General features: G+C 52.5%; 1 protein-coding gene across 1 annotated transcript in view; it reads right to left on the bottom strand.

Annotated features, from left to right (window-relative positions):
- The window catches only part of OLFM1 (olfactomedin 1), a 60,130-nt gene extending 55,692 nt beyond the window's left edge, over positions 1-4,438 (bottom strand). Inside the window, exon 1 of the mRNA XM_083158596.1 lies at positions 3,848-4,438. Within this exon, the coding sequence (XP_083014722.1) occupies positions 3,848-3,913 (66 nt within the window). The 5' untranslated portion in view covers positions 3,914-4,438. The remainder of the gene's footprint in view (positions 1-3,847) is intronic.
- Positions 4,439-13,251: the final 8,813 nt, after the last annotated feature.

Below are 13,251 nucleotides of genomic sequence, written 5' to 3'. Positions count from 1 at the left end.
AGTGCTGTAGGTGAATGTGTTGCACAGAGGAAGAGAGTGCTGTAGGTGAATGTGTTGCACAGAGGGAGAGAGTGCTGTACATATGGAGCCACTCTCATCAGAGCGGCTCCTGGCACGCTGAACACTATCCGCTGAATGGGGCAAGCGCACGTCGAGACATGTGCGTGCCCGATTCTTGGCAATGGACACACAAGCGTGTGAGGATCTCATGCGTCCACATATGCCTGATCGCCATCCGCCAGATGCCTGAGGATGGCACATCGGCGGCAACACAGAGAATGGCCCCATCTGTATGTGATTGTGTTGTACAGAGGGAGAGAGTGCTGTATGTGATTGTGTTGTACAGAGGGAGAGAGTGCTGTATGTGATTGTGCTGCAAAGGGAGGAACTAGTGCTATATGTGCTTGTGCTGTATAGGGGGGGATGCTGAATGTGTTTTACATGTATAGGGGGGACATTGCTGTATGTGATAGTGCAGTACAGGGGGGACAGTGCTTTATGTGTTTTTGTTGTACGGGGCAATTGTGCAGTACAGGGGATGTGTTTGTATTGTACAGGGGGGCGGTGACTGTGCTGTACAGAGGGACAATACTTTATGTGATTGTGCTGTACAGAGGGGACAGTACTTTATGTGATTGTGCTGTACAGGGGGCGGTGCTGTATGTGATTGTGCTGTACAGGGGGCGGTGCTGTATGTGATTGTGCTGTCCATGGGGACAGTACTGTATGTGATTGTGCTGTACAGCGGAACAGTACTATATGCTATTGTGATTTACAGGGGGCGGTGCTGTATGTAATTGTGCTGTACAGGGGACAGTACTGTATGTGATAGTGCTGTGCAGCGGAACAGTACTATATGCTATTGTGATTTACAGGGGGGAGTGCTATATGTTTTTGTGCTGTATAGGGGGGGATGCTGAATGTGTTTTACATGTATAGGGGGGACATTGCTGTATGTGATAGTGCAGTACAGGGGGGACAGTGCTTTATGTGTTTTTGCTGTACGGGGCAATTGTGCAGTACAGGGGATGTGTTTGTGCTGTACAGGGGGGCGGTGATTGTGCTGTACAGAGGGACAATACTTTATGTGCTGTACAGAGGGGACAGTACTGTATGTGATTGTGCTGTATGTGATTGTGCTGTACAGTGGAACAGTACTGTATGTGATTGTGCTGTCCATGGGGACAGTACTGTATGTTATTGTGCTGTACAGCGGGACAGTACTATATGCTATTGTGATTTACAGGGGAGTGCTATATGTTTTTGTGCTGTACAGGAGGGGGGGCAATGTTGTATGTGATTGTGCTGTAAAGGTGGGACAGTGCTGTATGCAATTGTTCTGTACAAGGGGTACAGTATTGTATGTGATTGTGCTGTACAAGGGGGGACAGTACTATGTGTGATTATGCTGTACAAGGGGGACAGTACTATATGTGATTGTGCTGTACAAAGGGGGACAGTACAATATGTGATTGAGCTGTACAAGGGGGGACAGTACTTTATGTGATTGTGCTGTACAAGGGGGTACAGTACTTTATGTGATTGTGCTGTACAGGGGGCGGTGCTGTATGTGATTGTGCTGTACAGGGGGCGGTGCTGTATGTGATTGTGCTGTCCATGGGGACAGTACTGTATGTGATTGTGCTGTACAGCGGAACAGTACTATATGCTATTGTGATTTACAGGGGGCGGTGCTGTATGTAATTGTGCTGTACAGGGGACAGTACTGTATGTGATAGTGCTGTGCAGCGGAACAGTACTATATGCTATTGTGATTTACAGGGGGGAGTGCTATATGTTTTTGTGCTGTATAGGGGGGGATGCTGAATGTGTTTTACATGTATAGGGGGGACATTGCTGTATGTGATAGTGCAGTACAGGGGGGACAGTGCTTTATGTGTTTTTGCTGTACGGGGCAATTGTGCAGTACAGGGGATGTGTTTGTGCTGTACAGGGGGGCGGTGATTGTGCTGTACAGAGGGACAATACTTTATGTGCTGTACAGAGGGGACAGTACTGTATGTGATTGTGCTGTATGTGATTGTGCTGTACAGTGGAACAGTACTGTATGTGATTGTGCTGTCCATGGGGACAGTACTGTATGTTATTGTGCTGTACAGCGGGACAGTACTATATGCTATTGTGATTTACAGGGGAGTGCTATATGTTTTTGTGCTGTACAGGAGGGGGGGCAATGTTGTATGTGATTGTGCTGTAAAGGTGGGACAGTGCTGTATGCAATTGTTCTGTACAAGGGGGACAGTATTGTATGTGATTGTGCTGTACAAGGGGGGACAGTACTATGTGTGATTATGCTGTACAAGGGGGACAGTACTATATGTGATTGTGCTGTACAAAGGGGGACAGTACAATATGTGATTGAGCTGTACAAGGGGGGACAGTACTTTATGTGATTGTGCTGTACAAGGGGGGACAGTACTGTATGTGATTCTGCTGTTCAGGGGGACAGTGCTGTATGTGATTGTGCTGTACAGATGGGCGAAGAGCTGTATGTGATTGTGCAGTACGGGGGTACAGTACTTTATGTTACTGTACTGTACCGGGGAGACAGTACTGTATGTCTGTGCCCAGGGAAATGTTGTGCTTCTTTGAGTCTGTAATGAAGCCAGCTGTTCCCTAACAATGTCAGAACCACCGCTAGTGACACATATGTGCCACTGTCCGTTGCTTAGATGTCACTGTTACCAAGTACACAGCACAGAAACCAAACACGTTCCGCCAATCCCCTACACTCCCCTTTGTATCATCTCCTATCACCTCATTCACACATTCATTTTTTATTTTTATTATTGTTAATTAACTAAGTGCTACTTAACATGCAGCAGCGACCTTCGCTTTTATTACCATTTAATTTAAAAGCATCCCCCCCCCCACAGAACGCTTTGCGCCAGAGCCCTGACATCTCAGGAAGTGCTTATGCACACGGCATGGGGAGCCCGCCTGTGTCGGTGACTCGTGCAGAAGGACAAGTTAGGAGAACCGCCGACGCTCTCTGAAACTTAGCATCTGGGTTAACACCGCTCTCTCCAGAAAGCCGCGTCTAATCGGGTTCAGCACCCCCCCCCCCCCCCCAGCCCTTCCGATCCCTAATCTTATTATAAAACCACAAATCTCCTTTCGCTTGACTCCGATTCCGCTAATCAAACAAATCCGTCAAGTCCCCGTGCTGATTCCCAGCAACACATACAGTAGGTGAACTTCTCCAGCGGCTAGGAAACTAATTACCCCCTGGATATATCCACCCGAGACCTAGAAAGGACATTTAAATGTCACTGTCAATCAAAAGAATAGTGTTGTAAAGAAAGTCAGCAGCTGTCGGGGCAGTGAAAGCTGTTTATAGACATGCAAGGGAGGAACTGATGTAGCCTTTGTACATCAGGATGTGTATTCCGGACACTGCTACTGTGCATCCAGGGCTGCTCATCCTATTTTATGCCCACGTTACCAATGTCCCCTAGTCTGCAACCATGCACTGGGCCAGAGACAACAGCAATCCCGCTAGTAATCCTTCATGCTGGGAAAACCTTTCACTAGCCTCATCTTCCTCTGCATCCAGCCAGCCTTCTACGGACAATGCCCTCAAATTAGCCCAGCAAGGGATGATGGCTGGAACAGGGGAAGAGGAGGAGGGGGGGAGGTTTGCCGGTTGGACAAAGAGAGATTCCAAACTGCTCAAAGGATTCTGTAGCACCGAGCAGGATGGAAGCACAGGCAAAAGGATGCAAAAACATGATAGGACACATCAAGCGCTATTTAATCACTTTTACATGGGGGGTGGGGGTTGAGGAGGGGGGGTATAGAGAGGAAAGGTTTGGTAATGACCTACTTGGGTAAGTTCGGAGCCCATCAGGATGAGAAAGAACAGGCTCATAAGCTTGCTTGTCGGTTGCATTTCTCGGTGCCAGGTTCGGTCAGGATACGATATCTTCCTCTTCCTCTCTCTTGGTTTCTGTTGTTCCCCTCTCCTTTCCCCGTCTTCGTTCGCTGTGCTTTTGTTCCAGAGCGGTCCGTTCTTGCGTCCTTCTGGTGCGTTTCGGCAGCCCTAGGAGACAAGGCGAGGAGTCTGCTGTGCAAAGTGCCCACTTTGCATATTGCACCCCTGTATCCCAGATCTTCTCCTCTCTCCCGGCGTATGTATATGTATTGTCTGTGTGTGTATGTATGTGTGTGTGTGTGTGTGTGCTTCTTAATGGCTTCCTTGATGGAAAGGCATTTGCAAAGGAGGAACTCAACGGTGCACAAAATAACGGTGATGCTTTTTTTTTTTTCTTGCCAAAAGTTTGCCGTGGAAGGGAGGGCAGCGATAACGAGAGGATAAAAAAAAAAAAAACACAGAAGCGGTGGTTAGCTGTGATGCAGCTAGTGAGAGGGACCACAATTTTCCCTCGGAGGACTGAATTTCTGCCAGGAAAATATGGCAGATATAAGCCCGCACCTGATTGGCCATTGTGCACTCTGCTCAGATTGGCCATGAACATTTGCTTGGCCAGCCTGTTTTGCTGGACCTGTCATTTGGTGTGCAGGCTTGCTGTGATGTGTGGGGGGGGGGGGGGGGTTGGTTTCATCCCTCTGCTGCTTGTCTTTTGTTCTTTTCTATTCCAGCAATCGTATATACCGTGCAATTGCTGGAGTAAGTGGCTGGGTGCGGATCAAGCTGCCCTCCCAAATTAGTCTCTTGTTACACTGACACATAGCAAGGTGCCTGATCCCAGGTGCTGCACAGGACCTGCGGGAGAGCATTGTTAATGGGGAAGGGTTTAGGGTAGCAGGTGTCTGCAGGGAGGGGAGTAAGGAGTTAAATGCCTGCCTTTAGGTCCCAGGGCTTGTGCTATATAGAGATTAATCCTTGGGGGATTATATAGGGGCGACCAGCTCAGCTACTGTATAATGCTGGCCAGTGGCACAGTCTGTTCTGTTCTGGCCATGCTGGTGCCACATCTGGCTGTTAGCTTACTGGAGACTCCTGTGGAGCAGAGGTGGGCAGCTCGTGGATCTTCAGCTGCTCGACAACCCACAACTGGGTTGTCAGGTCAGGCTGGGACTTTTAGTTCCACTGCAGGTGAAGATGTGCATGATGGAGATATAGCATCAAACTATAACTCTATCATCCTCCCCTGGACGTTGCACACCTACTGGAGACAGTAGCTGGGTAGTTACAGACACAGGGGTATGATGAGGGGTATTTGCCCAATGACTAATATCATCTATACAGGAGGCCTGAGACTGTACAGGACACTCGTCATCATATCCACTGCATGCATGGTGGAACTAGGATTACAGAGTGTCCAGTATGTGGTTACGTGTGTATGTGTGTGGGGGGGAGGGAGGGAGGGGGGGGGGGGGAAATGCATGTACTAAGCATGACAGCATCACAACAGTATCATAAGGAATGGTCCTTGTTAAGCAGGGTTGGTCAGTCTGTCCTAAAGATCTTCCAACAGTCCATGTTTTCAGAGACCACCTAGCTGGGGAAAAGGTGTAGTTATTACTAACTGTCACATTTCCCTGACCACCTAGCTCGTGCACAGATGGAGTCATTACTAACTGTCATGTGTTGCAGACCAACTGTCACGTTTCCCAGACCCCGTAGCTGGTGCAAAGGTGTAGTCATTACAACCTGCCACATTTCCAAGACCACCTAGCTGGTGCGCAGGTGGAGTCATTACTAATTGTCACATTTCCCAGACCACATACCTGGTGCACAGGTGTAGTCATTACTAACAGCCACATTTCTCAGACCACCTAGCTGGTGCTCAGGTGCAGTCATTACTAATTGCCACATTTTCCAAAGTGCTGCATTCATTCTTAACTGACACATTCTACAGATCCACAGATGGACTGGAAAACATGGACTGTTGGTAGATCTCGAGGACCGGTCTGGTCACCCATGTGCATTCCCAGTAACGAATCATCTGTCCTGCGCTGACTGATTATTTGGGGAACAACTGTAGGGGGCACTATCCGCCAGGTGCATATTTATGACCTGTTACTCCTACATGGTAACAAAAGTAGCTCACCTGATTCATGTGCCTGTGCAGCCTGTTGTATTGTCACATGGAACTGTAGCCTTGAGTAACGAAATGCCAACACTTGACATGGAGTGAATTAAACATCCACATCTGCGTGTCACACTGAGAGGCATGTGACTCGGAGAGCCAATAAGGACATAGGTCTGGCAATGGTGACTGATTGATAATAGCAGGAAGGGGAGGAGATTTCCACTTTTTCCTGCAGAATTCAGTGGAGAAAGTCGCAGTTTGGAGCTCTTGCTTTGTGAAGTAATTTTTGCACCCAGCGCGCCCTGTACCCCGCTACTGTGCCAGGTATGTCAGCTAGTGCCCCCTCATCGCGGCCCAGACGGTCTGCCCGTCCACCCGCGCGCTTCGCGGAGGGCGGTGGCCTGGATGCGTCTGACGCGCTCCCTGCTCTGTCTTCCCCTGCCCGCACGCGCTCACCCGCGGCTCCACGCCGACGTGCCCGGGGGTCCTCTAGAGCTGGCGCAGGTTCTCCGCCTGCGTCGGCAGGTCGATCCGCCGCGCAGCCGGTTGCTGGGAGAGGCGCGGGCGTGCCGCGTGGCAGGGGCGCGTCATCCAGGGGCGCCGCGTCGGGCGCAGCTCGGGGTGGCAGATCTGGGAGAGGTGCGAGGGGGTCCAGGACGGTGGCGGTGGGTGTCAGGAGAGCTGCGCGGGTTGGCGCTCAGCCTCAGGCTGCAGCGCAGCTCCCGTCCCCATCACACCAGCGTGTCAGTTCCGGCTCTGACAGAGAGTCAGGCCGTAGCCAGGCGCATGCGGACGACGCGCGGGGGGATAGAGGAGAGTCAGCCAATAGGTCAGGGTCACCGCGGCAGGTGTATGGGGGACGGCAGCGCAGTGATGGAGTTTCTCCCAGACGCAGGTCTGGTTATGTGCCCACTTATGCCCGGGCACCGGAGTCCATCGGGGGCTGGGGTTACCTGGGGGCGGCTAGGGACGATGGTGGGAGGCATGGGGCCCGGCGCCACGGGGGCCGCACCGGATCCTCTTCCGGGTCCGGGGCGGGTTCCAGGGTAAGGTTTCCTGCTCCGGCCTTTGATCCATCTGCACTCTCGGCAGCCTTGTCCTCAATGGCGGGTGCCCTGGCACCCCTGGCGGGTGGCCGGCCGGCGCGTACTGGGGGTCACGGTTCTGCACGGCGCAGGTCCTCCGGAGCCCTCACGGACCCCAGGCCTAGCTGCTCTCGGCGGCGGCGAGCAAGGAGGGATAGGGGGCCTGCGGTTGGCAGGTCTGCTACACCCCTGAATTCCGCCGCGGGGCGTAGACGGCCTCATAGCGAGAGGCGCAGGGCTGCGGCTTCTCCACCGCCAGAGTTTGACGATGGCGGGTTGCCCGCTGGGGAGCGGTACGGTTCCGGCTCAGGTTCGGATGATCCGGATGTCCTGGAAGAGGACGATGACACTTGGGCTGCTCAGCCGGAGTCGGCAGGTGAGGACTCTTCGGAGTACGGTTCAGGGTCCGATAGGGGGAGTTCCTCTTCGGGGGGCTCCCGGGATAGCCACACTTCCACTTCCTCCTCCTCATCCGCTGGGGGGTCTGATGTAGGTAGCGCGGCGAAGGCTCGCAAGAGGGCGGCCAAATATGCTAAGAAGGAGGCTGGGAGGCGCGCTCGCCACGTTAAGCGCAGGAAGGTTTCCTCCCTGTCCCGGAGGGAAAGGAAGAGGCGGAATCAGCCCGGGGTGGTACACTGCGACTATACCGCAGTTTTAAGGGGGCTGAGGGAGAGTTGTAGGCGTAAGATCGAGAAAGGGGATTACGTGGATGTGTTCAGCCTGACCGAAGACACCAAGAAGGCCTTTAAGGCAGCCAAGGATAAGGGCGGCATAGGCTCTGAGTCCTATAGGTCGTATGACAACTGGTTGGCAGGTTTCTGTGTTTTCGCGGCCTGCTATCTGGAAGATCGGCCGGATGAACACATTAACGTAATACGCTACATTCACATGATACATGAAATGCAGCGGAAGTACGGGGGTTATGCTTGGCGCACGTACGACGAGCAGTTCAGGCGTAAGCAGGATTGCTTGCATATCCTAGACCTGGGCTGTAAGGACGTGGAGGTTTGGATGGAGGTGGCTCGGGTACATTTGGACCCCATAGAGGCTGCGGCAGCCGCTCCTCCCTCCACGTCGGCTTCCCTCCCGCAACAGCGTCCGGTGGCGGAGTCTTCTGCCGCCCGCCGCTTCCCTGGAGCGGGCAAGCCGGCTCCCCTGGGGGCCGCTAAGGGCAAGTGCTTTGCCTACAATAATTCCACCTGTCAGCTGGGTTCCCGGTGCAAGTACAAACACCTGTGCATCAACTGCTCGGGGAACAACCCTGCTGCCTCCTGCTTTCGAGGGTCCCGCCCCTCTAGAGGGGCGGGCGCTGGCACTGCCCCCAAGCCTGCCGGAGGCGAGGGCGCTCGATAGGGCGGCTACGCCGGTGCGGGTGGAGGCCATGGCCGAATGGCTCCGCTCGTACCCGGACAGGGAAGCGGCTGCTTTCCTGCAGGATGGTTTTAGCATAGGTTTTCGCCTTCCTGTGGTGGGGGAAGTGCAAGGGGGCGCTTTTAGAAATTTGCAATCTGCTAGAGCGCTGCCCTCCGTGTTGTGGGAGAAGGTGATGAAGGAGGTACAGCTTGGACGCATGGTTGGTCCCTTTGCCACGCCCCCTTTGGCGAACTTGGTCATATCGCCGGTGGGGGTGGTGCCGAAGAAGGTCCCTGGGAAATTTCGACTCATCCAACATCTCTCTTACCCAACGGGGCTCTCTGTTAATGACGCCATTCCTGTCGAGCGTTGCTCAGTGACTTATCAGTCATTTGATGATACTTTGGCGATGGTCCGGTCGTTTGGACGGGGGGCTCTCATGGCTAAGGTGGATGTGGAGTCGGCTTTCCGCTTGCTCCCGCTGCATCCCGATGCTTTTAGGTACATGGGCTTCCGCATAGGTGACGAATATTTCATCGACAAGTGCTTGCCGATGGGGTGTTCAGTATCCTGTGCATTTTTTGAGAAGTTCAGTACCTTTTTGCATTGGTGCGTGGAGCAGTCCTCGGGGGAGAGCGGGCTCGCTCACTACCTCGATGACTTCTTATGTGTCGGTCCGGCCAAGTCTGACCGTTGTGTTCGCCTGCTGTCCTCCTTGCAGTCCCTTTTCCACCAATTCGGGGTGCCTATTGCCGATGACAAGACTGAGGGCCCGGTTACCTGCTTGTCTTTTCTGGGGATCCAGATTGATACGGTAGAGGGGCTTTGCAGCTTGCCTGCCGACAAAGTTGCTAAGTTGCGTGAGGCAGTCGAGCTGTGTAGGTCCAGGAATAAGATCACCCTGCGACAGGCTCAATCGGTTTTGGGACAGCTGAACTTCGCTTGCAAGGTTATTCCCATGGGGAGGTTGTTTTGCAGGAAGTTTGAGAGGGCCACTGCCGGGGTTAGCAAGCCTCACCACCTCATTCGCCTGTCCGCCGAGACTAGGCGCGACCTGGCCGTGTGGGCTTCCTTTTTAGAGGAGTTCAATGGGGTGCGCATCTGGCTGGCTCCCGCAGTGGCTAACAGTGAGCTGCAGCTGTTCACGGATGCTTCAGGTTCGGTGGGGTTTGGCTGTTTTCTGGCCGGTCACTGGTGCGCTGAGAAGTGGCCGGGTGACTGGTTCGAAAGGGGTCTCACTAAGGACCTGTTGTTGCTGGAGCTTTTTCCTATTATGGTTGCAATGGAAATCTGGGGCTCACGCTTGGCAAATAGGAGTTTAGTGTTCTGGTGTGACAACTTTAGTGCTGTGCACGTGATTAACCATCAGAAGGCCAGGTCCCTATTAGTCTTACGGCTGTTGGCGCAGCTTTCCCTGCAGTGCTTGCGGCATAATATCCTGTTTAGGGCTCGCCACGTCCCTGGTGTTGAGAATGAAGTCGCCGATTCCCTCTCCCGTTTCCAATGGCAACGTTTTCGGGAGCTTGTTCCTCAGGCTGATGATGTCGGGGTGCCCTGCCCCTCTTATGTTTGGCAGGTGATCGGGTCGGACTGGAGGGGTTAGCAGAAACTTCATTGGCCCCTGCCACCCTTAGGAACTATCGGGCGGCCTGGACAGAATGGGAAGCGTTCACGGGAGGGGCAGCTCAGTCAGGTAGGCGTGGGCAGCGTCTTTTGTTGTCCTTTTTATGGTCATTGTATTGCACGGGTAGATCCAGGGCAGTGGCTGCACGCTATTTGGCTGGGATAGCCTTTTTTTGCTAAGCTAAAAGGTTTGCCCGACTGTACGAAGTGTTTCCTGGTGGTTAAAGCTATGAAGGGCTGGGCGCGCTTGTCTCCGGTTAGCCCTGACTGTCGTAGGCCCATCGATGCGTCACTGCTCCCGTCTTTATTGAATGCAGTAGGTCATTGCGCGGACTCCGCTTTTGAGTCTCTTTTATTTAGATTAGCCTTTTCCATGGCGTTTCATGGGGCTTTTAGGATTTCTGAGTTAGTTTCCCTAGGGAAATCCCGCGAGGCAGTGCTCTTAGTGTCAGATATTCGTTTAGAGGCGGGGGCGTTGTGGTTCAGAATTAGGCGGTCTAAAACTGACCAGTCAGCTAGAGGCAGGTGGTCTTCAGTGACACCAGTTGTCCCGGTTGCCATTTGCCCGGTGGCTTTAGCATCCTTGTATGCGGAGGTCAGGCCCGCCCTGGATGGCTCATGGCTATTACATTATAATGGGTCTCCATTGACGGTGTACCAGTTTCGATGGATGCTGAGGCGCTGCCTCGAGCGATTGGGCCTTTCACCGAGGGAGTTTGGTACTCATTCCTTTCGGATAGGGGCTGCTACCTCTGCCGCAGCTGCTGGCTGGCCAGTTAATGACATCAAGGCGTTAGGCAGGTGGCGCTCTGCGAGCTATAGGAAGTATATTAGGCCGCACCTCCTGCCCTGAAAGGTGCTTGTGCTTGTATGTCATGCCTTTGCTTGTATGTTATGCCTGCCTGTGCCTGAATGCTCATTCTGTTACCCTGCCCTATGTCCTTCCTACTCGGGGGCTATCTACGCTCTGCCATTAGGCCAGCGTCCGGAGTTTTTTCACTTTTTGCCTGACCTGACGGACTGAATCTGGCCCTCTAATTTGGTTATAGTTAATTATAGTCCCTCAGCAGGTCCAGTCGTTTTCCTCCGGCCGAGTACACCCGTCATTCCTTTACCTTCCAATACCCTTACCTCCCTTGTTTGTCTCTTTCCCATTGTATCCCAGTATGGCTCCAATTGTGATTGGAGCATGTCTTATGGCACCTTAATTATTGTGCCTCAATTATGTATATATATACAAAATTTTCTTTTTCTTTTTTGGCAGATCCTCCTAACATGTAATAAGGCCTCACTGAGAATTTAATCTAATCCCCTCTTTTTATATCTTCCTCAGGTCTGGGAACCGATAGGCAAAGGGTCTGGGTAGTCGGCCATTCCTTTGTATACTGGGCAGCTAGGTCAGTCTTTGCAGGTGAAGGTCCAGCCTGTGCCTGCTCCCGGGTGGTTAGGTGGTTAGGTGTCCGGGGTATGTCTTGGAGGGACCTGCGGGCATTCCTGATGGTGAATGTCCGCCGCTACTGGTTACCTGAAGTTTTGGCTATACATCTGGGCGGCAATGACCTCGGGAAAATGTCCCAATTAGAGCTGCGGCACCTGATCTTAGATGATCTTGCTGCCATTAAATCAGCTTGGCCGTCTTGCACCATTGTTTGGTCCTATGTTATTCCTAGGCTTGCTTGGAGGGGTGCTAGGGACCCCAGGGCGATTGATGAAGCTCGGAAAAAGCTTAATGCGGCCGTTGCTCGTTGGGTGCTGGAGAATGGGGGGGCTGTAGTTCCTCATGCCACGATAAGATTTGGGCGTCAGCACCTATTTAGGCCGGATGGGGTTCACCTGGCGGGTGAGGGTTTGTTTCTGTTTCTGGAGGGTCTGCTAGGTGTGTTAGATTTAGTTGCCTAGATGGTGGCGGGGCGGGGGGTATTTTACTTAAATCCCCCGCTTTGGCGGGAAAGAACGGCAGTTTTAATCAATTAGCTCACACCACAGGTTTTGTGGGCGTTTTTATGGCTTGTTTGCGGTGCACTCACCTCTCATTGGCTTAGGCCTTTTCGCTGTATCACCCGTGTCGGGGATAGCGTCCCCACCCGGCTGGGTGGGTAGTCAATGTGTGGGTAGAGTTGGATACCGCTTGTATTTTGAGTTAGGCCAGTTACGTCAGAATTGGGGTGGAGTTACATTTGTGGCCGTTCTTTCTTGGCCACCATAATTTAATTAATTAAATCAAATTAATTAAATCAAATCAATTCAAACAAATAAATTAGCTTAAAAGTTGCTACAAATAAATCAGTTAACAATTTCTGCCAACCTATGTCTCCGAGTCTTTATTTCAGGTTTAGGCCCTTATTCTGGTTGGTGCGGCCGGAGCCGCACACGGTGCTCCGGCCGCACAAACCAATCCCCGCCCACGAGACGGATCGCCACGGCCGTCCGTACACGGACGGCTGGCGATCCGCATAAAAATGGTGGAGGCGTACGCCTCCACCATGGTGGGAGCTGCCCCCTGCATTCGATGGTCGTCGACCATCGAAGGCAGGTCCGCACGCCCCAGCAGCTCCCGCAAGCTGAGACCACACGGACAATCGTCCGTGTGCTAGCTTGTATGGGGGCTGAGAGCTGACATCCGGCGACGTCAGCTTTCCGCCCCCATGAGTTGCGTCATACCCTCATTACCATGCATACGCCCCGCGTTTGCATGGGAACGCCCATGAAACGCGGGGCGTACACATAGGGAAATGAGGGTATGAAGCCCCTCACGCCCCTATACGCCCCCTTTGCGGCGGACGAAATACGTCTGCGGCGAAGGGGGCTGCACATGCGCAGATTGACCTCTGCGCATGTGCAGAATAAAAACATCGGCGGTACGGCCGCACGCGGGCCGTACCGCCCGAACCAGAATAAGGGCCTAATGTTAAGTTTACATATGTTATGTCATGCTTAAGGTACACATGAGATGTTGGGATGTTTAAGGAATCTGTAAAAGAATAGAAAGGTATCAGTTCAGATAAATAATCACCGTTATTTATTGCACACATTGAAGCATTTTCAGAGATGGAAGCAAAAAAAACAAAGAGTTTCTGCAGAACCCTCCTCAGCAATGGCTGCTCAGTAGCCCTCACATGCAGAGTAGCTCTGCTTTGGTCAAGATAGAGAGGTACTTGTGTATTATCACG

Source organism: Crinia signifera, chromosome 9, assembly GCF_055691185.1.
Source record: "Crinia signifera chromosome 9, ASM5569118v1, whole genome shotgun sequence".
Classification (NCBI taxonomy): domain Eukaryota; kingdom Metazoa; phylum Chordata; class Amphibia; order Anura; family Myobatrachidae; genus Crinia; species Crinia signifera.
Note: the sequence above shows the minus strand (reverse complement) of the source record. Positions and strands in the feature narration are given on the sequence as shown.